This window comes from Notolepis coatsorum, assembly GCF_963971535.1.
Source record: "Notolepis coatsorum genome assembly, chromosome: 2".
In the NCBI taxonomy this organism is placed as follows: domain Eukaryota; kingdom Metazoa; phylum Chordata; class Actinopteri; order Aulopiformes; family Paralepididae; genus Notolepis; species Notolepis coatsorum.
This window is the reverse complement of record NC_140166.1, coordinates 18892592-18917084: the sequence shown is the minus strand read 5'-3', so window position 1 is coordinate 18917084 and position 24493 is coordinate 18892592. Positions and strand designations below refer to the sequence as shown.

The 24493-nt window shown below is 41.1% G+C and overlaps 1 protein-coding gene across 2 annotated transcripts in view; it reads left to right on the top strand.

Annotated features, from left to right (window-relative positions):
• Positions 1-347: 347 nt before the first annotated feature.
• The window catches only part of card9 (caspase recruitment domain family, member 9), a 49804-nt gene continuing 25658 nt past the window's right edge, over positions 348-24493 (top strand). For both annotated transcript variants that reach the window (XM_084309340.1, XM_084309341.1), the window contains exons 1-8: positions 348-524; positions 1096-1165; positions 2037-2174; positions 2940-3058; positions 4059-4265; positions 4467-4634; positions 21070-21231; positions 22569-22694. In XM_084309340.1, the coding sequence (XP_084165466.1) occupies positions 393-524; positions 1096-1165; positions 2037-2174; positions 2940-3058; positions 4059-4265; positions 4467-4634; positions 21070-21231; positions 22569-22694 (1122 nt within the window). In that variant the 5' untranslated portion in view covers positions 348-392. The remainder of the gene's footprint in view (positions 525-1095; positions 1166-2036; positions 2175-2939; positions 3059-4058; positions 4266-4466; positions 4635-21069; positions 21232-22568; positions 22695-24493) is intronic.

Below are 24493 nucleotides of genomic sequence, written 5' to 3'. Positions count from 1 at the left end.
ATGTAATATGTATTATATTATGCATCACTGTGACACAGGTCAGGTATGTATTATATATTATGTATCAAGAAATATGTATTATATAATATATATATAATATGTATCATGTAATATGTATTATATATAATATGTTTTTGAGGTTGTTGAAATGTGGGAAGCAGAAGGATCAGAAGTGGTTTCTGGTAACAGGAAGTCCAACATAAAAATAAACTAACTTCCACTTCTGCCCTTCAGCTATTGGTCAGAGAGAGAGAGTGAGATAGATCTACAGTAGCAACAGGCGGACTGTATATCTGTGAAGAAACCGAAAGGAGGAGTAGTTGAAGAGGAGGTGAAGAGGACAGGCTTGAAGACAGACTTGGGAGGAGAAGAACGGTTTGAAAGCGTGTCTGATGGCCGGGGAGGTACAGCGTGCGTCCGTGTCGGAGGACGAGGCCTGTTGGTTCCAGTTGGAGGAATATCGCCTCCTCCTTATTAAGAACATTGAACCTTCTCTCATCACACCCTACCTCCGACAGTGTAAGGTAGATGTTGTTATTATTATTATTATTATTATTATTATTATTATTATTATTATTATTATTATTATTATTATTATTATTATTATTATTATTATTATTATTATTGGTGGTATTATTATTGTTGTTATTGTTGTTGATATTATTATTATGATCATTATTATTAGTGTTATTAGTATTTGTTGTTATTATTATTATTATTATTGGTATTGTTATTGCTATGATCATTGTTATTATTGCTATTATTCATTTATTTAACATCCATCATCATCATCATCATCATCATAGGAACTGCCAATCAAATATAATCATAGATGAGCTGTCAATATAATCATAGGTGTAACCTGTGCAGGTTAGGTGGAACCAGTCAGTATGTGCCATGTATCGGTTATGTGTGTTCATATGTATATTCACAGTATATAGAATTGTATAAATATAAGAATATAGAATCCTAGATTACACTATATAATATTTTATGCGTACTGTGAGGAGATAACATTTTTGAAACATAGCAGTATTCATATTGTAATTATTGATTATAATGTCAGAATGATACATGATCAAAATGTGTGATCAGGTGATCAGTCCGGAGGATGAAGAGCAGATCTTTAATGATCCAACCCTTGTCATCAGACGACGCAAAGTTGGTAAGACCTTAACCTTTGACCTCTCTCCTTAACTCAACCCATAGCTAACTATAGAGGGAATTCAAACCCCACCTTAACACTATTCTATTTAACCCGAACCTTACCTTAACACTATCCTATCCTTATTTATTTAACCCTTACCTTAACACCATCCTACCCTAACCTGTTTTACCCTAACTTACCTTAACACTAACCTATTCAACCCTAACCTTATCTATCCTAACTATCCCTAACCTTACTTTAACACTATCCTAACCTTAAAGGCTGAAATGTAAAATTATTCTGAGGTCCACTAAAGATGTGTCCTAAAATGTTGTATCCTATCTTGAAAAAAAAAAGAATTATCTAATAAACATCGGATCTTATTCTCTATTCTCTACTCACAGAGATACTCTCCCTCATCTAGGTGTCAGCGATACCTATCTATATCAACACAAGCATACCGGTTACCACTCAAAACTAACAGCAATATGAAGAATTATAAATTCTGATCACTAACCTGAGATTAGCTGGGGATCTGTTTTTCTGACCACTAACCTGAGATTAGCTGGGGATCTGTTTTTCTGACCACTAACCTGAGATTAGCTGGGGATCTGTTTTCCTGACCACTAACCTGAGATTAGCTGGGGATCTGTTTTCCTGACCACTAACCTGAGATTAGCTGGGGATCTGTTTTTCTGACCACTAACCTGAGATTAGCTGGGGATCTGTTTTCCTGACCACTAACCTGAGATTAGCTGGGGATCTGTTTTTCTGACCACTAACCTGAGATTAGCTGGGGATCTGAGTGGAGGACAAGAGTGTGCCTGCCTAGCACCACTCCTCTGTGTGGATCTATCCTAACTTTGACCCTTGACCCCCTGATCTCTAGGAGCCCTGTTGGACATCCTCTATCGTACAGGGGTCAAAGGTTACACAGCCTTCCTGGAGAGCCTGGAGCTTGACTACCCTCAGCTGTACAGCCGCATCACAGGCAAGGAGCCCAATAAGACCTTCAGCATCCTACTGGGTAAGTAGCTATCCATCCATCCATCCATCCATCCATCCATCCATCCATCCATCCATCCATCCATCCATCCATCCATCCATCCATCCATCCATCCATCCATCCATCCATCCATCCATCCATCCATCCATCCATCCATCCATCCATCCATCCATCCATCCATCCATCCATCCATCCATCCATCCATCCATCCATCCATCCATCCATCCATCCATCCATCCATCCATCCATCCATCCCAATTCAGCTCAAACCCCTGTCCTGTAGAGTGACAAACTGCCGTGCCTCCGATATCGTGCTGTGATTGGCTGAGATGCACTGGGGACAGCAGCCTTTATGTTCATTATCTCCCATGTGAATATAGCATAGGGTTCCATGCCAAAATGTTTCTGTTCTCTATCTGAAGGTCCTTAGTATGGAAAGGTTTGGGAACTCATCATCAAACTACATTTCAGTACAATCAGAATTATTTCCATGTACACAAATGCGAGACCAAATATAGAAATGATAGGAACACTTATAATATTATATTATTTATTATATTATTCATATGACATACATCTGCACAAATCTCATATTTAATGTGTATATTATTCAGTGTAGTTTGCCCCCCCCCTCAATACCCCCCATATTTCGCACCCTGCCTGTATGAAGATTTCACTTGGTGTGTGTGTGTGTGTGTGTGCGTGTGTGTGTGTGTGCGTGTGTGTGTGTGTGTGTGTGTGTGTGTGTGTGTGTGTTCGTGTGCGTGTGTGTGTGTGTGTTTGTAGATACGGCCGGTGAGTCTGGTCTGACTCAGTTCATGATGTCAGAGGTTGCTCGCCTCCAGAGGGCGCTACATGAAGAGAAAAGACAACTACAGGAAGCGTACTCTGTCGCCAAGGAACAGGTTGGCATGGAGACAGGTTATTAACAAGTTGACTTGGGGATCACCAAAGATGTCACTCGTCATATCGTGTCAAACATTAGACTATGACACGACGCGTACCATAACCCTCCAGATCAAATAGCTCAATCAGAGCATGCTCTATATACCTTAACCTGTCCCTTACCTTAACCATAACCTACCCACCCCTTACCTTAACTTTAACCTATCCCTTACCTTAACCTTAACCCGTCCCTTACATTAACCTATAATTTACCTCAACCTATATTTTACCTTAATCTTAATATATTCCTTAACCTTAATAATTACACACACATTCAAAAACTAAACAGTTGTACATTAATTTAGTTTAATAGTTATGGAGAGTAAATAAATTTAAATATGGCCACCAGTGCGTGCTAATGGAGTACCTTGGGACACAAACGTACAGACACACCGATTGTGGAATGGATGACCACACTCCCCAACAGAGGACTAGTATCGACAATGTACCTGCACATCCAATTACTGACACAGAAGGATTTACCTCTAGCTGGAAAGTGGAACAAGGACCTGAATGTAGAAGAAGAGGACATTAACTGGGACACAGTGAGGGAGAACATATTTCGCTCGTCAAAAAATCCGAACCACCAACTGATTAAAAATGGGCCATAGAGCTTACCATACTCCATTGTTGAGATACCATATGAAGTATGCGCCTAGCCCGAATTGTGATCTATGTACTCTGAGTGTACCGTGCACATTTATGCACATGATGTGGGACTGTCCAGAAGTGGGAGCATTTTGGGGGAGGGTGGCCTTGACTCTATCCAATCTTACTGGCAAGATGATCCCCAAGGAACCGATTATTCTATTGCTCAATGATGACTCTAATATAGAGCTGACAAGTAAAGAGCGGAAATTATGGTTAGCTGGACTGACAGCAGCAAAGAAATTAGTAGTACAACGTTGGGTCCCGCCCCATACACTATGTGTTCTATTGTATTGTATTGTGTGTCTCCAGGAGGAGTGGTCCCGCCAGCAGCAGCTCAGAGAGCGGGAGCTGAGGAAGCTGTCTGAGCACGTGGAGAAGGCCCGGGAGGAGAGGGAGGGGCTGGATGAAGAACTCAAACAGCTGAGAGAACACAACTACATCCTGATGACTGACCTCACTGCTCTCAGCCAACAGAAGAGCAATGCTCTGCTGACCAACAGAGACCTACAGCTCGAGGTAACGGCCTTTAACCCCTGACCCCTGAACACAACCTGACTCATATCACCTGATATGGCCTTAGCCTTGGCAGTAGATTAATAGTCCTGATATCAGAGTTATATGGCTGTAGTTTAAAGCTGTAGGTTTTGGGTGTATAGTTTCAATGGTGGATTGAAATAAAGCTATAAATGTGTGTGTGTGTGTGTGTGTGTGTGTCAGATCGAGCGTCTAAAACACAGTCTGCTGGCTGCGGAAAGTGACACTCGTTTAGCACGGCGTCGGACGGTGACGTTACGGTCGGCCATGGAGCAGAGACCCAGTCAGGAAGCTCTACTCAGCCTCCAGAGGCACAACATGATGCTCAGCGCCAGAGTTAAAGAGCTGGAGGTAACAGTCCTTTCTAACATCTAGAGGTAACAGTCCTTTCTCACATCTAGAGGTAACAGTCCTTTCTAACATCTAGAGGTAACAGTCCTTTATAACATCTAGAGGTAACAGTCCTTTATAACATCTAGTTTCAAGTTTCAAGTTTCTTTAGTAGTTGTCATACAGATGTACAGAATACTTTTATACAAAATGCTTCTTACTGTTACGCTGTGCTAGACAAGATAGACAAGTATGAAATAAAATAGTATAGCATGTAAAAATAGAAGTAAAAATTAGGGCTGTCAGTTTATCGCGTTAATTAGATTAATTAATTACACAGCAAATAATCGCGTTATGAAAATTAACTCAAAATTAATTACAATTTTTTTTTTTTTTTTATAATAATAATATTTTTTTTGTATCTCATTCATTCCATAAGCATGTAGAATACACATTTACAGATTTTTTTTTAATATGGTCCATTTGCATGTTTTTGATATCTGATTCTAGGGACATCTATGAATCTCAGGGAATGTATTCCCAGTGTCAGAAATACTGTGGGCTATAGATCCACAAAGAATGGATTGCACGGTGCAAGTTGCACCCTTACTTACAATTCATTATGAATTGAAAATGGGGGACCCTGATGTTTCAAGTTTCAAGTTTCTTTAATAGTTGTCATACAGAAGTACGGAATACTTTTATACAAAATGCTTCTTACTGTTACGCTCCAGAGACTGTGCAAGACAAGATAAGTATGAAATAAAATAACATAGTATAGCATGTAAATTAGAAGTAAAAAATGAGGTCACAGTGTTCAGTATAGACATATGTACAATGTTCGATGCAGAATAGACGTAACTGAGTTACCATATAATATACAATATACTATGCAGTGTAATAATATACAATACTATATAGTGCAAGGCAGAAATGAGATGAGGTGCAAATGTAAACAAGACGAAAGTCTTTCTCTGGTCTGCAATCCCTTAACAATTGTGTGTATTGAGCCGTACTGTATTGTACCCATTCTGCAATCTGTTAATAACATTTTCATTCAATCAATCAATCTGCGCGGTGATTGATTGAATGAACATTTTATTTTGAGTAAATTGTAATGAACCAAATGAGAATATCAATACATTTTTTTTTTATCTTTGACTGTGAATAACACCATGCTCAAATTGACCAGACCTGAAAAATCTAAGCAAATTAATAGATGGAAGATGATTAAACAGAAGGTTTTGTAGATACAGTACTGAATTCTGCCATCCGGACACATGCAATTTGAAATATGATTATAGAATATAGAATATGAGGCATAAAATGGTAATGCGATAAAAATGCGATTAATTAGATTAATTAATTACAACTCCTGTAATTAATTAGATTAATTTTTTTAATCGCCTGACAGCACTAGTAAAAATAGAAGTCACAGTGTTCAGTATATACATATGTACAATGTTCGATGCAGAATAGAAGTAACTGAGTTACCATACAATACAATATACTATGCAATGTACTAATATACAATACTATATAGTGCAAAGCAGAAATGGGATGAGGTACAATTTAGGTACAGTTTACAGTAAGGTGTACAGGTTGTAGTGCAAATCCTTTACCAATAAATATAAAGTGTGTTTAGGTGTTCTAAAGTGTGGAGAGTGGGTGCTGCAGTGTGTTTGTTTAAAGTGAGTGTGTGCGTGTGGATGTGTGTGCTGTGTGCATTTGATGGTTGTTCCATAGTGTTTATTGTTCGTTGAGCAGCCTGATGGCCTGGGGATAGAAGCTTCTTCTGAGTTTTTCTGTGCTTGCCATGAGACTCCGGTATCGCTTGCCTGACCGCAGCAGTTCAAAGAGGCAGTTGTTTGGGTGGCTGGAGTCCTTGATGATTCTCTTAGCCTTACCCCTGCACCGCTTGTTGTAAATGTTCTGGAGGGTGGGAAGCCCCCCTCCAATTGTGCGTTCGGCTGAACGTGTCACTCTCTGTAGTCTGCTTCGGTCTTGTGTGGTGCTATTCCCAAACCAGGAGGTGATATTGCCAGTCAGGATGCTCTCTATTGTACATGAGTACATTTACATTTACATTTAGTCATTTAGCTGACGCTTTTATCTGTACGACAAGCCATCAGGAAGGGCACAACTCTATCAGCTGAGTAACAATGTTCATCAAAGTGTTGAGTGCTACAGTGTAGGTTAGTTTATTAGGACAAGTGCATGACAGTATGGTTAGTTAGGGTTAGATTATTATTATTATTATTTTTTTAAGATAATGGTTGAAGAAGTGCATCTTTAGTCGACGGCAAAAGATTGGACGTGTTTCGGCTGTCCTAACTGGGGTGGGTAGTTCATTCCACCATTGTGGGGCAAGGACTGAGAATAGGCGACTTCTCTTTGATGACCCACCCGGAGCTTGGATAGGAGTAGGTCTGAGGCGGCCAGAAGATGCAGAGCGTAGGGGTCTTGAGGGTGTGTAGTTAGAGACCATTGACTGGAGGTAGGCGGGAGTGGTTCCCTTTGCCGCACGGTATGCTAGGTCGAGGGCCTTGAGTAGAAGTTCTTAAGGATCTTCTGACTGACTTGGAACTTCCTTAGGCGCCTGAGGAAGTAGAGGCGTTGTCGTGCCTTCTTCACAACACTGTCAATGTGTGTGGTCCATGTCAAGTCCTCGGATATGTGACCCCGAGGTACTTAAAACTGTTCACTCTCTCAACCGGTGCCCCATCGATGCTGAGGGGGCTGTAGTCCCTGACCCCCGACCTCCTAAAGTCCACAATCATCTCCTTTGTTTTGCTGACGTTCAGGAAGAGTCTGTTCTCCTGGCACCATCCCGCCAGGACCTTGACCTCTTCCAGGTAGGCCCTCTCGTCGTTTGCAGAGATCAGGCCCACCACTACTGTGTGTCGTCAACAAATTTGATGATTGTGTTGTTATTCCGCTGAGCCATTGCGGTTACATGGTGACTTTTAATTCCGAATTATAACTTCGGAATCAAATCATTCGGATGTAAAAAAAAATCATGCGAGTTTACATGTCAAATCTTAATTCCGACAAGGTGTTTACATGAAAGTCACTGTCTAATCGGGAGTTTTCGAGTCATCGTAAGGTTTGGGGCTGGGACGGCTTCTGATTGGGTAAACGTAAACAGGATGTTAACGTCATTACGTTTACCAGAAGTAAACAAACAGCTGCGACCGGTATTCTCAGCTACTGTGCTAGCGTACCAAACAACATTAACCAGACTCTCGGTGTGTCTATTCTGCTAACGTTAAAGGCCTCTAAATGCTACAGCAACTTCAAAGCAACTGCACCACAACATCGACAAAGCAAAGGTGTTGCAGGCCTTTATGCTTCTGCAACATCGACGCACAGCCTATGTAACATTGTACCCCGTATGTAGCAACCCATTGATAACAAGCAGACAAATAAGCATAATTTTTACTTCCGGGCGGGGGGTTTCAAAATAAATGAGCGACGTCTAAAAGCACCGTAAATACGTTTATTCTTTACAATATCTAATATATATATCTATACACGAACCTAAACTAATCTAAAGTTAGTTTAGGTTCGTGTTAACGTTAGATAATGTACAAAATAAACCTATTTACGGTGCTTTTAGACGTCGCTCTTTTATTTTGAAATCCCCCGACGGAAGTATTATAGTGTCTGTTGCTAGCAGCTTCACTTTTGCCGGCCGGTTCTGTGCTTTTTCTAGCTAACGTATCATCATTCGTTTCCAAAGGAGAGGAGAGAAAGACCGCGGCTCACATGCAGCTCAAACTACCTGTTGGAATAAATTAATTGATTGATGTTTAACTTGTCCCTGTGTGTGTCCAGTCATTTCGACTAGCAAACGTTGTATCTAACGTTACCTCAGGATACCATTGTATTTAGTTGGTTAGCTATGTAGCTATTTTGTGGATAGCATTTTGTATAGCATCAATACTAGCTGGCTGGCTACAGCTTTATTTACTAAATTATGGAGGCTTTTTAATCGTCAAGGTAAGAGAGGATTTGTCATGATCAACTGAAGGCGTATGCTATGGAACAATATGTGCCCCTGTTCGCGATCATCTATGTGTACTGTAGCCTATGCGCGATCATGTGCAGAAAGACCGGGGGGAACTAATTCCGAAAAAGCGTTTACATGGACAGAAAAAGCTTTAATTCGGAATGATAAACGGAATAAACCGGCCACTTACATCGGAATGGATTTTATTTCGGAATGGCCATTTTCATTCGGAATTAAGTATTTTCAGATGTTTACATGATAACTTTAAATAGGATTTAACGTTAATTCCGAATGAAAAGGGGAATAAACTGTCCATGTAAACGCAGCCACAACAGTCATGTGTGTACAGGGAGTAGAGGAGGGGACTCAGAACACAGCCCTGGGGGGCCCCTATGTTGAGGGTGATGGATGAGGAGGTGTAGTTGCCTGCTCTCGCCACCTGGGGTCTGCCCGTCAGGAAGTCCAAGACCCACTGGCAGAGGTCATAGTTCAAGCCCAGGTCCCTGAGCTTGGCTATGAGTTTGGAGGGGACTATGGTATTGAATGCTGAGCTGTAGTCGATGAATAGCATTCTCACATAGTTCCCCTGCCTCTTGTCCAGGTGTGATGCTGCTGTGTGCAGCACATGGGCTATGGCGTCCTCCGTGGACCTGTTGGGGCGGTATGCAAATTGCAGGGGGTCCAGGTTGATGGGGAGGGAGGAGCAGATGTAGCCCTTTACTAGCTTCTCAAAGCACTTCATGGCTATGGAGGTGAGAGCTACAGGGCGGTAGTCGTTGAGGCAAGCAGGCTTGGATTTTTTAGGTACAGGGATGATAGTGGATTTCTTCAGGCAGGTGGGGATGACAGCCTGTTCTAAGGACAGGTTAAATATGTCAGTGAATACTGGGGCCAGTTGGTCGGCACAGACTTTTAGGACGTGGCCGGGGATGCCGTCCGGTCCTGCTGCCTTCCTGATATTCACTTTTTTAAAGGTCCACCTCACCTCATGCTCTGTTACCCTGAACACTGAGTCTCCATCAGCAGACCCCCCCCCCCATTGCCGTGGCTTGTAGGCTGGTGTTGTTATTCCCAGCCTCAAACCTCGCATAGGAGGTATTGAGATAATTTGCTAAGGTAACAGTCCTTTATAACATCTAGAGGTAACAGTCCTTTCTAACATCTAGAGGTAACAGTCCTTTATAACATCTAGAGGTAACAGCCCTTTGTAACATCTACAGGTAACAGTCCTTTCACACATCTAAAGGTAACAGTACTTTCTAACATCTAGAGGTAACAGTCCTTTATAACATCTAGAGGTAACAGTCCTTTCCAACATCTAGAGGTAACAGTCCTTTATAACAGGGGTTCTCAACCTTTCTGCTGCCAAGGCACCCCTGTGTCCAATAAAATATTCCAGGGCACCCCTACATACGATAAAGACTTTTCCGGTCCTGTCTTTTTTGCTACAATGATGACAAAAGTGCTTGCTTTCAAAATAATGTTTATTTAACCCATTGAAACCGGGAAACACATTTGTGTGTATATGCAGGCTATATAATGCATTATTAGCAGGCGTTTCAGGTCTAAATGTATAAATAAATATAGCAATAGTGTGACCATTTCTCAAACAGAAAATCATGTATTTTTTTTTTAAATACAGAAAAGGATCACACAACATGATACCAGTCTGGTTTAGCATGAGAACACAACATTGCAGCTGCACTGTTTGACTGGGGCAATCTCAGCGGTCGAATTGGTACTATTGGAAGGTACTGAATTGGTATTGGTAACTGTAACCTGTTTCGATGGACGAGTTAAAAACGTGTCCATTTTGTGTGAAAATTCAGCTTTGCGGTTCACGTTGGAAATATTATTCTAGTGAGGTGACGATTGATTATGACATCACATCCCTGCAGAGTGCCTTTTACTGTTTATCTGTTAAATACAGTTTTCATTCATTCATTCATTTACATTTTGTATCATAATAATCATAACACAGCGGCTGATACACTCACTTGTTCTGCGAGTAGACCATCGCCGTCGGAAGCGTGTAATTAGCACTTTTCAGAAGATGTGTGGTCCGGTCTTGAACTTTCCATAGGTGTCTCGATAAATCCATTTGATTAGATCCAGCACTGAATGCATTTAGTGATTATTATCACAACAACGATTGCGATAGCCGCTTTGCATTTCCTTGATAACGGACATAGGACTGCTCTGGAAATGCGTTGGAAAATCTGTTGGTAAAAGTAATTGATTGATTGATTGATTGAAAACTTTATTAACAGATTGCAGAATGGGTACAATACAGTACAGCTCAATACACACAATTGTTAAGGGGATGCAGACCAGAGAAAGACTTTCGTCTTGTTTACATCAGGGTCCCCCATTTTCAATTCATCAGGACATATATGACATACATGACATACAGATAGTCAGTACTGCTACATCTATACATTTATGACATACCAGATTTGCAAATACAGTACTGTTTGTGATACAGAAGGAGTCAAGAAAAGGGAGTATATACATTTGACGTAGAAACTGTACATTGGAGGAGGTTGGGTGGGGGGGGTTGGGTACACTGGGATATTGACAACCATACTGGGTAATTTACATTGGAGGTGGTTGGGGGGGGGGGGGGGGGGCACACTGTATAAACAAGCAAAACTGTACATTGAGGGGGGGGGGAGACTCTGTACAAACAAACAAAATTGTACATTGGACTATTGACAAAACCATACTAGGTAAATGACTGTACATTGGAGGGGGTTGGGTTAGGATATTTACAGGGGCCAGTGTTGAATTGCAGTCTCCCGTAGGTGTCTCTTGAGAGAGGTTTTGAAAGTGGGTAGTGATCCACATTCCTTTACAGCTTTGGGTAGGGCGTTCCACATTGATGTGGCATAATTGCGAAACGTGTTTAGTCCCTTATTTGAGCCGAATCTGGGTTTATCATGATTTGTGGAGCTCCCTCTGGTGTTGTGATCGTGGTATTCACTGACCTTTGGGAAGTATTTTGCCATGTACATGGGTACCTTGGTCGTGTAGTGTATCTTGTAGACCAGGCCCATTGCAAGTTGCTGTACTCTGTCATCTACTCTAAGCCATCCTAGGTTGTCAAAGTGGGCAGGGGTGAGGTGGGTTCTAGGAGTAAGGTCAAGCAGTAGTCTGACCAGTTTGTTTTGAGATGTTTGTAATTTTGTTTTTAGCGCCTTTGAGGTGCTTTGGTACCATGAGGTGCAAGCATAGTCGTAGTACCCCTGAATGAGTGCTCCTGCCAGAGTCTTCAGGGTATTCTTGTTTACCAGAGAGGAGATCCGGTACAAAAATCGAGTTTGTTGGTTGACTTTTTTTATTACATTGGATGCCATTTTGTCACAGGAGAGATTAGCCTCTAGGATGGAACCCAGGTAGGTAATTTCATCTTTCCTTGTGACAATATTGTCACCCACTGTAACTGAGAAGCCGTCGGTCTTGCTGAGTTTGTTATTTGAACCGAAGAGAATGGACTCTGTTTTGCCCATGTGTAATGATAGTTTGTTATCAGCGAGCCATATGCAGATTCTGCCTAGTTCCGAGCTGAGGGTTTTTTCAACCTGTAACTTGTTCTTGTCAGAGACCAGCAGGGCTGAGTCGTCCGCAAACAGGAACAAGTTGCAGTCACAAGCTGACGACATGTCATTTGCATAAATTAGGAACAGTAGCGGTCCTAGTATGCTTCCTTGTGGAACACCACAGCTCACTGTGAGAGGGGGGGATAGGGTACCGTTTACCTCCACCATCTGTTCCCTCCCCTCAAGGTAGGATTGCATCCAGCTCACTGATAGACTATCAAAACCAATTGCTTTTAGCTTGTCAATCAGAATGGAGTGATTGACCGTGTCAAAGGCCTTTTGTAGGTCCAGCATGACCATGCCGCAGTATTTGCCTGCGTCCACCTCTTGTTTGATGTGGTCATTCAAATAGAGAAGGCATGTGTCAGTGGAGTGGGATGTTCTGAAGCCAGATTGGAATTCGTAGATTAGATTTTTTTCCGCTAGGTACTTTTCGACCTGTTCGTAGACAATTTTTTCCATGACTTTCGAGATGGAGGTGAGAATAGAAACAGGGCGGTAGTTGCCTGGGTCTAATTTGCTGCCCTTTTTGTGCAGAGGGGTCACCCTCGCAATTTTGAAGTCCTTGGGGACGTGTCCCTGTTTTATGGAGAGGTTTATTATGTGTGTGATGATTGGGGTGATGGCGGCTGCTGAGTCTCTGAGGAATTTGGAGGGGATGTTGTCATGGCCAGTGGCCTTGTTAGGTTGGAGGGCGCTCAGTTTATTGAGTACCTCATCTGTTGTTACCATTTCCAGCTTGAAGTCGTCCTTGCGGACCCCTAGGTTTTTGTAGTAAGCTACTATGTGTTCTACCCCATAAAGCCCTGAGTGGGAGGGTAGTTTGTTTACCAGTGTTGTGGCTATGTTTGTGAAGAAAATGTTTAAGTAATTGGCTACATCCAGCTTGTCTGTGATGAGCGTGTTGTCCGTTTTTATGTTTATGTTTGAGAATCTGGTTTTAAGTTTTTTACTGCATCCTAGTTGATTATTGAGTAATTTCCAAAGTTCACGTGGTTTGTTTTTGTTTTCCTCAGTTTTGACATTGATGAAATTCTTTTTTGCAGTTTTGATCATGGAGTTTACGTCGTTTCTTAGTCTGTTTCTTTCTAGTTTGAGTTCAGTCACGTGGGCTTGGAGTTCACTGCTCGTGCTTTTAGTAAGCTTTGACTGACTTTTACGAAACTCAGAGCATTTTTTGTCTCTGGTTTTCATAGCGGCCAGTATTTCGGAGTGCATCCACGGCTCAGCGCGATTTTTTACCCTGGTGGTTCTTAGGGGGGCCATGTCGTTTAGTATTGTTGAGAATTTGGTTTTGAAACCAAGCCATGTTTCTTCAACCAGTGTACCATTGAGTTCATCTGACCAGTCCAGGCTCTCCAGTTCAAGGTTAAAGGCCTCGCTAGAGTAGGTTTTGAGGTCTCTAGATGTGACTGTTTTGTGGCAGCCAGCCTTTTGTTTTAGTTTTTTGCGGGTACAGAATATCATATAATGATCACTTAACCCGCATGCTATAACCCCTTTCTTGGAGATCTTGGACTTGTCGGAGGTCAGAATGAGGTCAATGGTAGTCTGAGTTGATTCACATACACGTGTGGGTTGGGTGATTAGCTGGCTGAGGCCGTGCAGATCACAAAACCTACTGAATGACTTGAAGACGGGTGCATCTTTTCGTTGCATATCCGTGTTCCAGTCTCCAATAAGAATTTTGTCTACATCCTCAACTCCAGCTAAACACCCATCCAGTGTATCATAAAAGTCACTATGATCTGGCGGCCTGTAGACTGTGCCAACCAGTAGGGATTTCGCCCTTTCGAATAGGATTTCCACCCATACAGTTTCAATTGATTTATGATTCAGGTCATTTCTGTTGATGAATTTGGTGTCCTTGTGTATGTACATACAGACACCACCTCCATGTTTGTTCCTATCATTCCTAATTATTGAGTAGTTCTCAATCTCTATCTCTGGATCTTTTACAGAATCGTCAAGCTTAGTTTCTGAGAAGCACAGTATGTAATGACGCCTGCCGCGGACATTAAGTTGGTGAAGTTTCTATAATAACTTTACGAAACGTGTGATCGATTTCTTTTTTAGTTCATGTTATTAGATTAGGCAATTATTATATACACATGAAGCACTAGATAGACTATTTGTTTAGTTAAATAGTTGCATGGCTGTACGTTAACTTTTTTTGCACATAGCACTGGTGCTACAGAGGTTGATAGTTTTGTAGCACAGGCCAAAATCTTGTAGCACAAGTATAAAACATGTTATATTTGTAACAGTCACAAATGTGCCTATTGTATTTGTGTTATTTAGTTGCATGTCATTTTCATGCTGACAAGTTCACGTCACACAGCCAGACACGTTACGTGTAAGGAATTACATTACAAACATTACAATTTTTTTTTAGCTCTTCCAGACATTTAAATGAAAAACTATTTATTGTTTTTAATACAAATAGACCTCCTGTTCACTATAAAGTGCCACGTTTTGATATATTGAGCTTTAAACTTTAAGTACATTTTTTGGAACACGCAACACCTTCCTCTCCCAAACCGTTCCTGCAATTGTTTTGTTGCATAATGATCATGCATACATTTATTATGTATTGTATTTTTTATGTTTAAATATCAACATCATCTGTCTGTCCACCCTCAGTACATTTACTATTAATATAATATACTCGTCTGACTTTATCATATCTTTTCAAACGCACACACACAGAGGGAGAATGCCCCTCCTTCCAAGTCCCCACTCTGCTGTTCTCTGTCGCTCTGAACAGGGCTTTAGCTTGTTAGCTTATGCTAACGGGGCGTTAATTCCGGTCTTAAGCAAAACGTGGTCATAAAGGAATGGCAAGGATTGCAAAGCATGTTATATGCATTTGACCCCTTGCGGCATAAAACAGTAGGGATTTGTTTTGGGTCGCAAAAACACTATCCTTGCTCTGTTTCAATGTGTCTGTTCACTGTTCCAGACGCTACTGCTGCTCTGAGACGCTACTAGTACTGCTGTGTGGAGATGCATTCTATTGGCTGTGTGCTGGAGCGGATATGAGTCACGACACCACGGATTTTCAAAATAAGAGTATCATAATGACCTGAATGTTGCTAGCTGTCGGAGCCTAGTTATTATAGTTGGAGCTGCGCTTGGGCAGAAATGAGACCGGCTACAGGATTTTCAAAATAAGACTGTTGTCATTCTATATTTTTAAAGAACATTCCCAGGCATCTCGCGGCACCCCTGGCAGCTCTCCGCGGCACCCCTGTGCTTTATAACATCTAGAGGTAACAGTCCTTTATAACATCTACAGGTAACAGTCCTTTATAACATCTAGAGGTAACAGTCCTTTCTAACATCTAGAGGTAACAGTCCTTTCTAACATCTAGAGGTAACAGTCCTTTATAACATCTAGAGGTAACAGTCCTTTCTATCATCTAGAGGTAACAGTCCTTTATAACATCTAGAGGTAACAGTCCTTTCTAACATCTAGAGGTAACAGTCCTTTATAACATCTAGAGGTAACAGTCCTTTCTAACATCTAGAGGTAACAGTCCTTTCTAACATCTAGAGGTAACAGTCCTTTCTAACATCTAGAGGTAACAGTCCTTTATAACATCTAGAGGTAACAGTCCTTTATAACATCTAGAGGTAACAGTCCTTTATAACATCTACAGGTAACAGTCCTTTATAACATCTAGAGGTAACAGTCCTTTATAACATCTAGAGGTAACAGTCCTTTCTAACATCTACAGGTAACAGTCCTTTATAACATCTAGAGGTAACAGTCCTTTCTAACATCTAGAGGTAACAGTCCTTTATAACATCTAGAGGTAACAGTCCTTTATAACATCTACAGGTAACAGTCATTTCTAACATCTAGAGGTAACAGTCCTTTCTAACATCTACATGTAACAGTCCTTTCTAACATCTAGAGGTAACAGTCCTTTATAACATCTAGAGGTAACAGTCCTTTATAACATCTACAGGTAACAGTCCTTTCTAACATCTAGAGGTAACAGTCCTTTATAACATCTAGAGGTAACAGTCCTTTCTAACATCTACAGGTAACAGTCCTTTCTAACATCTAGAGGTAACAGTCCTTTCTAACATCTACAGGTAACAGTCCTTTATAACATCTACAGGTAACAGTCCTTTCTAACATCTAGAGGTAACAGTCCTTTCTAACATCTAGAGGTAACAGTCCTTTATAACATCTACAGGTAACAGTCCTTTATAACATCTAGAGGTAACAGTCCTTTATAACATCTAGAGCAGGGGTAGGCAACCCTAGGCACGCGTGCCTGCATAGGAACGCGGGGGCATTTTCATAGGCACAGGGGGCAGCATAAAAAATTATAATAATAATAAAAAAAATTATATATATATATATTTTTTTGCTTTGAAATATTATAGTGAAATATTTTGCGCTGTTGTCGCATTTATCTTGTTGAAATCCTCCCACAGGTTCTTTTTACTACCACATATTTAATTGAGACCCTTTATTTGTTTATTATTTCAATTTAGCTGGAAATACATTGCTACATCATTCAGTAACATTTGCAGAGCCTTATAACAAAAACATTATTACGGTCACCATTGTGACCAGTGGGATTAATCAACACATTTTATTATATATTTTTCTATTTCATTGAACATTGCACATGTTAAAAGCAATTTTTTTTACTCAATGTGAGTATTACCAAGTCAACTTGTGTTCTTAAAACAATGACAATAAACATAGTTTTATTAGGTTGAAATAATGTGGTTGTGTACTTATTTTTCTGTTAACTTATTATGGATTGAAAACTGAAAACCTTAACACTTTAACTGCCGAAAACGCCGGAACTCGTCATTCCCCGCCATGCTCAAGTTGCAGAGGACGCCGGAACTCGTCTTTGATATCAATATTTCAAAAATCTGTGATCGGAATCATATTTCCCCTCTGCAGCCTTGACACACAGTTCTGATCTCCTCTCAATCCTCTAGCGGTTCAAGAGCGACATCTGGTGGCCGATCGGCAGATCGAAACCGGATGTCAACCTTTAACCCGGCAGGACTCACTCCATATGTGGTCCGGGCACTCGCTAATGTTAGAGAGACTCAGTCTTCACACAGTGAACATCGATCGGTGGAAATAACTCGAAAAAACAACATGATTTGGACGTATATACTATTATACAACCTGGAAATAGATCCGGTATTTCGACATCCCATAATTGAAAACTGTCTACTCCACGCTGATCGCCCAACGGCCCGAGGAGACTGGGGTGAGTTTTAGCGTGTAGTATTACCGTGTTCGATACTAACTGCTATGATGAACATATGACCCACATTAGATGAATGGTATAACGTTGCCCACGGAATTATAAACGCCCCCTCGCCCATCCGGTCAACATCAGATGACTTGTAGTAAATTCTAGAAGTACGTCCAATTGAAATTTTTGATCTCGCACAGATTCCTACCAAACTGTATTTCATCATCAATATAATGCATTTGGGGCTATAAATCACGTTCTGGAGAAAGCTGCAGAAAGAGATGAAAACATACTTATACTTTAGACCATATTTTAGTATGAATATGTGAATGAAAAGGTTTAACGTTGCTACACCATGAACAATACATATAGGACCTTGAATGGGCCCTAATAATGGCAATCTAGCAATAGAATTTAAAAAGTTATAGCCCTGCAAAGAAGGGGAACTTCTCCATGTTAAATAGAGCTGGCAAGAGATGGTATATCATGAATTTAACCTCGGCAGTTAAAGTGTTAATGCACAGTAACTGAACTCAATATTTTTAAGTTCTGGTAACTTATTTTTTATTTTTTTTTTACAGTGTAGTCTTGCAATCAATCAAAACTTATTTACACGATATACCTCACATTCACCCTCCATTCACATCCTGGTGTTCTCCTGGTGTTCTCCATTAGGCCTGTAGGTGGAGCTATGACAGCACACGTACAGTACACACACCGATGGTGTGTGATGTGTCCAAAAATGAATGGGCAAATGTGAGTGAAATGGTCGCACTGTATGCAGCTGTTTGTCTGCATTGCACCCCCCCCCCCAACTCAGATTTAGGGTTGATACAACCATCATAATAATATTGTTAATAATAACAATAACAATAATGATGTAATAATGTAAAAATTATCATTAAAAAGACCTAATTATGTGAAAAAAATATTACGATGCATGGAATATTGTTGAGGCACACTAGTTACAACTATATTTCAAACAGGCACTCCATGTCAAAAAGGTTGCTGACCCCTGATCTAGAGGTAACAGTCCTTTATAGTTTATAACATCTAGAGGTAACAGTCCTTTCGCACATCTAGAGGTAACAGTCCTTTCTAACATCTAGAGGTAACAGTCCTTTATAACATCTAGAGGTAACAGTCCTTTATAACATCTAGAGGTAACAGTCTTTTCTAACATCTAGAGGTAACAGTCCTTTCTAACATCTAGAGGTAACAGTCCTTTCTAACATCTAGAGGTAACATTCCTTTATAACATCTAGAGGTAACAGTCCTTTATAACATCTAGAGGTAACAGTCCTTTATAACATCTACAGGTAACAGTCCTTTCTAACATCTAGAGGTAACAGTCCTTTCTAACATCTAGAGGTAACAGTCCTTTCTAACATCTAGAGCAGGGGTGTCAAACTCATTTTCACAGAGGGCCACATCAGCATTATGGTTGCCCTCAAAGGGCCAAAGACCGTATAAATGTTAATGTAATGTAAAATAAATGTAGCTACTCATTTACATATTGTTAAACATGTTGTTTCTGTATTTATTACTTATTCAAGTTATACATATTGCATATGCATTTGCATAGATGTAAAAATATATGTTAGCTTATGTTATTTTAACAAATAATTTTAGTTTATCAGAACCCCATATTACTCCATCAATCAATGATCAAACCATTCAAGTAAATAACAAAGAAGAATATCATCAAATACAAGCTATGACATTAAGTTTGTTCAAAACCTTTTTGTCACAGTCAAGAGGGGCAGAACTAACACCTGTGAGCTGCAAAGAACACGTGGGACAGATGTAGCAGATGTTACAAAAACAAATGGCTGCACACAACCTTGCAGAGGCCATACATCCAACGAATGGAAGATAGTTTAATTAACTTTAATTAACAGATTGCAGAATGGGTACAGTACAGTACAGCTCAATACACACAATTGTTAAGGGGATGCAGACCAGAGAAAGACTTTCGACTTGTTTACATCAGGGTCCCCCATTTTCAATTCGTAATGAAATTGCTATTATGTGTCTGCATGAACACACAACTGTAACTGTACTCAAAAATAACAAAATAAGGGTTGTCTCAGTTCACAACTATATTGGTCAAGTTTTGGGTGGGACTTGTTTGCGTCCCTACAGCTTCTTATTCAATTGAGCGAGATGCTCGGTTATGTCACACAGCCAGCTTGCATCTGACAGTTCAGACAATATTTCTTCAACCCTTTGTTACCTATTCCGCCTGGATCTTTTTTGTATTTTGGGCTGTAAAATTGTCAAAGAATGTCTGAGGAGTAAGTGCCTTTGGCTTTTTTCCTTTGTTACTTCATCAATACCTCAGATGTTCAACACACATGTATGTGTAAGAATGTGTAATAACTAAGGCTGTCAAAGCTTTATTAACGCATTAACCCACAATTATTTTAACACCGCTATTTTTTAACCCAAGATTAATGTACATTTTTTTTTTTTTAACTAGAGCTCTTGGGGGGCCACATCAAATGACGTGGCGGGCCGCATTTGGCCCGCGGGCCGTGAGTTTGACACCTATGATCTAGAGGTAACAGTCCCTTATAACATCTAGGTAACAGTCCTTTCTAACATCTAGAGGTAACAGTCCTTTCTAACATAGTGATCACTGTCCTACTGCATGTGTACGAAAATGGAAAAAACAAGGTCACATACAGTCATGAAAAGTAATTTTAAAATGTTTAATTGAATAGGCTTTCATGAATGGTATTATGCATAGCAACATCCTCTTCACGTTAGAGTACGCCAATGTTCAGGTGACCCTTGACTGCTTCCCAACTAATCTTATTTCTCTGATCAATAAACATACTCCTCTCAAGTGACTCAGAATTAAAGATAGAATAGCACCCTGGTTCTTGCATGAGCTGTCAACTCTGCTTAATGACAGGAATAAGGCCTGGCCACGTGCTAGACGCTCAGGTGATCCACAACATTGGCTTGCCTTTACACAGCTCAGAAACAGATGTACCCCAGCTACGAGAAAGTCAAAATCAGATTACTACTTACATGTAGATTTAATTACAAGTTCCTACACAAACCCGGCTCAGTTTTGGAAGGCAGTTAACTTAAAGAAAAACAAGACCTCTAATTCACTACCCGCTCATATTAGTGTTGACGATTGTGTTATTTCTATCCAAAACTAAATTTGTCTTGCATTTAATAAACGCTTTGCAGTTGCTGGGAACCTGTTTGATAGAGAATATATCGGACTACTTTCAGTTGATCTGTTGATGTTCAGCGACGAGATGTTAGTTGATACAGTAGTACAATAGGGTGTGTGTGTGTGTGTGTGTGTGTGTGTGTGTGTGTGTGTGTGTGTGTGTGTGTGTGTGTGTGTGTGTGTGTGTGTGTGTGTGTGTGTGTGTGTGTGTGTGTGTGTGTGTGTGTGTGTGTGTGTGTGTGTGTGTGTGTGTGTGTGTGTGTGTGTGTGTGTGTGTGTGTGTGTGTGTGTGTGTGTGTGTGTGTGTGTGTGTGTGTGTGTGTGTGTGTGTGTGTGTGTGTGTGTGTGTGTGTGTGTGTGTGTGTGTGTGTGTGTGTGTGTGTGTGTGTGTGTGCGTGCGTGCGCGCAGAGGAGAAGCCAGCCCAGCGGACTGCAAACAAAGCAGGACCGAGAGGAGGAGGTCACTAAGCAGGAGGAAAAGAGAGAGGAGCAGCCTCAACACCTGGACCTCCTCTCAACCATCTTTAAACTGAGGAGAGGACTACACAGAGCAGAGGGGGAGAGAGACAAGGTGAGGAGGAGGAGAGAGACAGGGTGAGGAGGAGGAGAGAGGAGAGAGACAGGGTGAGGAGGAGAGAGGACAGAGACAGGGTGAGGAGGAAGAGAGAGACAGGGTGAGGAGGAGGAGGAGAGAGACAGGGTGGGGAGGAGGAGAGAGAGGAGAGAGACAGGGTGAGGAGAGAGGAGAGAGACAGGGTGAGGAGGAGGAGGAGGAGAGAGGACAGAGACAGGGTGAGGAGAGAGGACAGAGACAGGGTGAGGAGGAGAGAGGAGAGAGACAGGGTGAGGAGGAGGAGAGAGACAGGGTGAGGAGGAGGAGAGAGAGGAGAGAGACAGGGTGAGGAGAGACAGGGTGAGGAGGAGGAGGAGGAGGAGGAGAGAGGACAGAGACAGGGTGAGGAGAGAGGACAGAGACAGGGTGAGGAGGAGAGAGGAGAGAGACAGGGTGAGGAGGAGGAGAGAGACAGGGTGAGGAGGAGGAGAGAGAGGAGAGAGACAGGGTGGGCAGGAGGAGAGAGAGGAGAGAGACAGGGTGAGGAGGAGGAGAGAGACAGGGTGAGGAGGAGGAGAGAGAGGAGAGAGACAGGGTGGGCAGGAGGAGAGAGAGGAGAGAGACAGGGTGAGGAGGAGGAGAGAGGAGAGAGACAGGGTGAGGAGGAGGAGGAGAGAGACAGGGTGGGGAGGAGGAGAGAGAGGTGAGAGACAGGGTGAGGAGGAGGAGAGAGACAGGGTTGGGAGGAGGAGATGAGAGTGGAGGACCGAGACAGGGTGAGGAAAGAGGAGAAGAGGAGACAGGGTGAGGAGAGAGGAGGAGAGAGACGGGGAGAGAAGCGGGAAGGAAAGAGGAGGAGAGAGACAGGGTGAGGAGGAGAGGTGAGGAAATAAGACATTTGACAAATAAAATTATTATTTTTATTATCCAGGTGGCAAGGATGAACGGACAGCTAAAATCATCTAGAGCGGAAGGGGAGGGTGGAGCTAAAATATTGTGTGTTAGGTTCTGACCTGGTCAGAACTGAAATAGGGTGTGTTAGGTTTATAGACCTGATCAGAACTGAGATAGGGTGTGTTAGGTTTATATCTGGTCACAACTGAGATAGGGTGTGATAGGTTTATAGACCTGATCAGAACTGAGATAAGGTGTGTTATGTTCTTAGACCTCGTCAGAACTGAGATAGGGTGTATTAGGTGTATATATCTGGTCAGAACTGAGATAGGGTGTGTTAGGTTCTTAGACCTGGTTAGAACTGAGATATTGTGTGTTAGGTTCTTAGACCTCGTCAGAACTGAGATGGGGTGTGTTAGGTGTATATATCTGGTCAGAACTGAGACCATGTTTGTTTTCAGAGCTTGGAGGAGAAGGAAGAGGCGGAGCTACATTGCACTAGGCTGAAAGGTGATGCCAGGATGTACAAACAACGAAACGAAGAAGCCCTCCGTCAGTTGGAAGAAGTCTCCAAAGAGAGAGATAAGGTATTACATACTACTGCAATATTATTGATAATAATAGTTCTAGTGTTATTATTTCAGTGATAGTGTTATTATTATTTTTTTTTATTGGTCTTTTTCCCCCTCCTTTTTCCTCCGATTTTCTCCCATCCCAATGTTAGTCATTATGCCAATTCCCAATCCCCTTCCTGGTCGCTGCACACTTACCCCCCACAGTCGGTCTGGGAGAGTGGAGGCTATCATGTGCTTCCTCCGACACACGTCTAGCCAATCAACCGCTTCTTTTCACCTGGCAGCGCGGACTCTCACTGAGAGGGTGTAACGTGTGGAAGGATCACACCCCTTAGATCCTATCCGCGCTGAGCAGGCGCCCCGACCGAACTGTAGAAGTCGCTGTTTACAACGACCCGGACCCACCCCGCCAGCTTTCCCACCCTCTAATACTGCCAATTGTATTAGTGTGAACAACCAGCCAAGCTGGTGACAACGCCGGGAGCTGGATTCGAACAGGCGAATCCAGCGTCTCCGGCGTTGGTGACGAACGCAATCTCCGCTACGCCACCTGACCGCCCTAGTGATAGTGTTATTCTAATAATAATGATATAGTACTTTTTATTTTTTTATTTATTCGTACATGGAATTGTTACAGTCCAACAGTGTCTTCAGTACATATAGTTCATATGATCCACTAAATTCCATGGCCGAAAGGAACGGGAAGAAAAAAAACTCTTATTGTACCACTACCTGCCCCTACACACATACAGTGTGATGATAGTGATGATGATGACTGTTCATAGTGCAATGTTTACCAAACCAAAGTAGTGCTGGTGTTATTATTTCAGTGATAGTATTATTGTAATGATGATAATAATAATATAGTTCTGGTGTTATTATTTCAGTGATAGTACTATTCTTCTAATAATAATTATTAGGGCTGTCAGTTTATCGCGTTAATTAGATTAATTAATTACACAGCAAATAATCGCGTTATGAAAATTAACTCAAAATTAATTACAAAATTATATATATATATATATATATATATATTTTTTTTTAATAATAATATTTTTTTTGTATCTCATTCATTCCATAAGCATGTAGAATACACATGTACAGATTTTTTTTTAAATGGTCCATTTGCATGTTCTTGGTATCTGATTCTAGGGACATCTATGAATCTCAGGGAATGTATTCCCAGTGTCAGAAATACTGTGGGCTAGATCCACAAAGAATGGATTGTACGGTGCAAGTTGCACCCTTACTTACAATTCATTATGAATTGAAAATGGGGGACCCTGATGTAAACAAGACGAAAGTCTTTCTCTGGTCTGCATTCCCTTAACAATTGTGTGTATTGAGCCGTACTGTATTGTACCCATTCTGCAATCTGTTAATAACATTTTCATTCAATCAATCAATCTGCGCTGTGATTGATTGAATGAACATTTTATTTTGAGTAAATTGTAATGAACCAAATGAGAATATCAATAAATCTTTTTTTATCTTTGACTGTGAATAACACCATGCTCAAATTGACCAGACCTGAAAAATCTAAGCAAATTAATAGATGGAAGATGATCAAACAGAAGGTTTTGTAGATACAGTACTGAATTCTGCCATCCGGACACATGCAATTTGAAATATGATTATAGAATATAGAATATGAGGCATAAAATGGTAATGCGATTAAAATGCGATTAATTAGATTAATTAATTACAAATCCTGTAATTAATTAGATAAATTTTTTTAATCGCCTGACAGCACTAATAATTATATAGTTCTGGTGTTAGTGATAGTATTATTCTAATGCTACTAATATAGT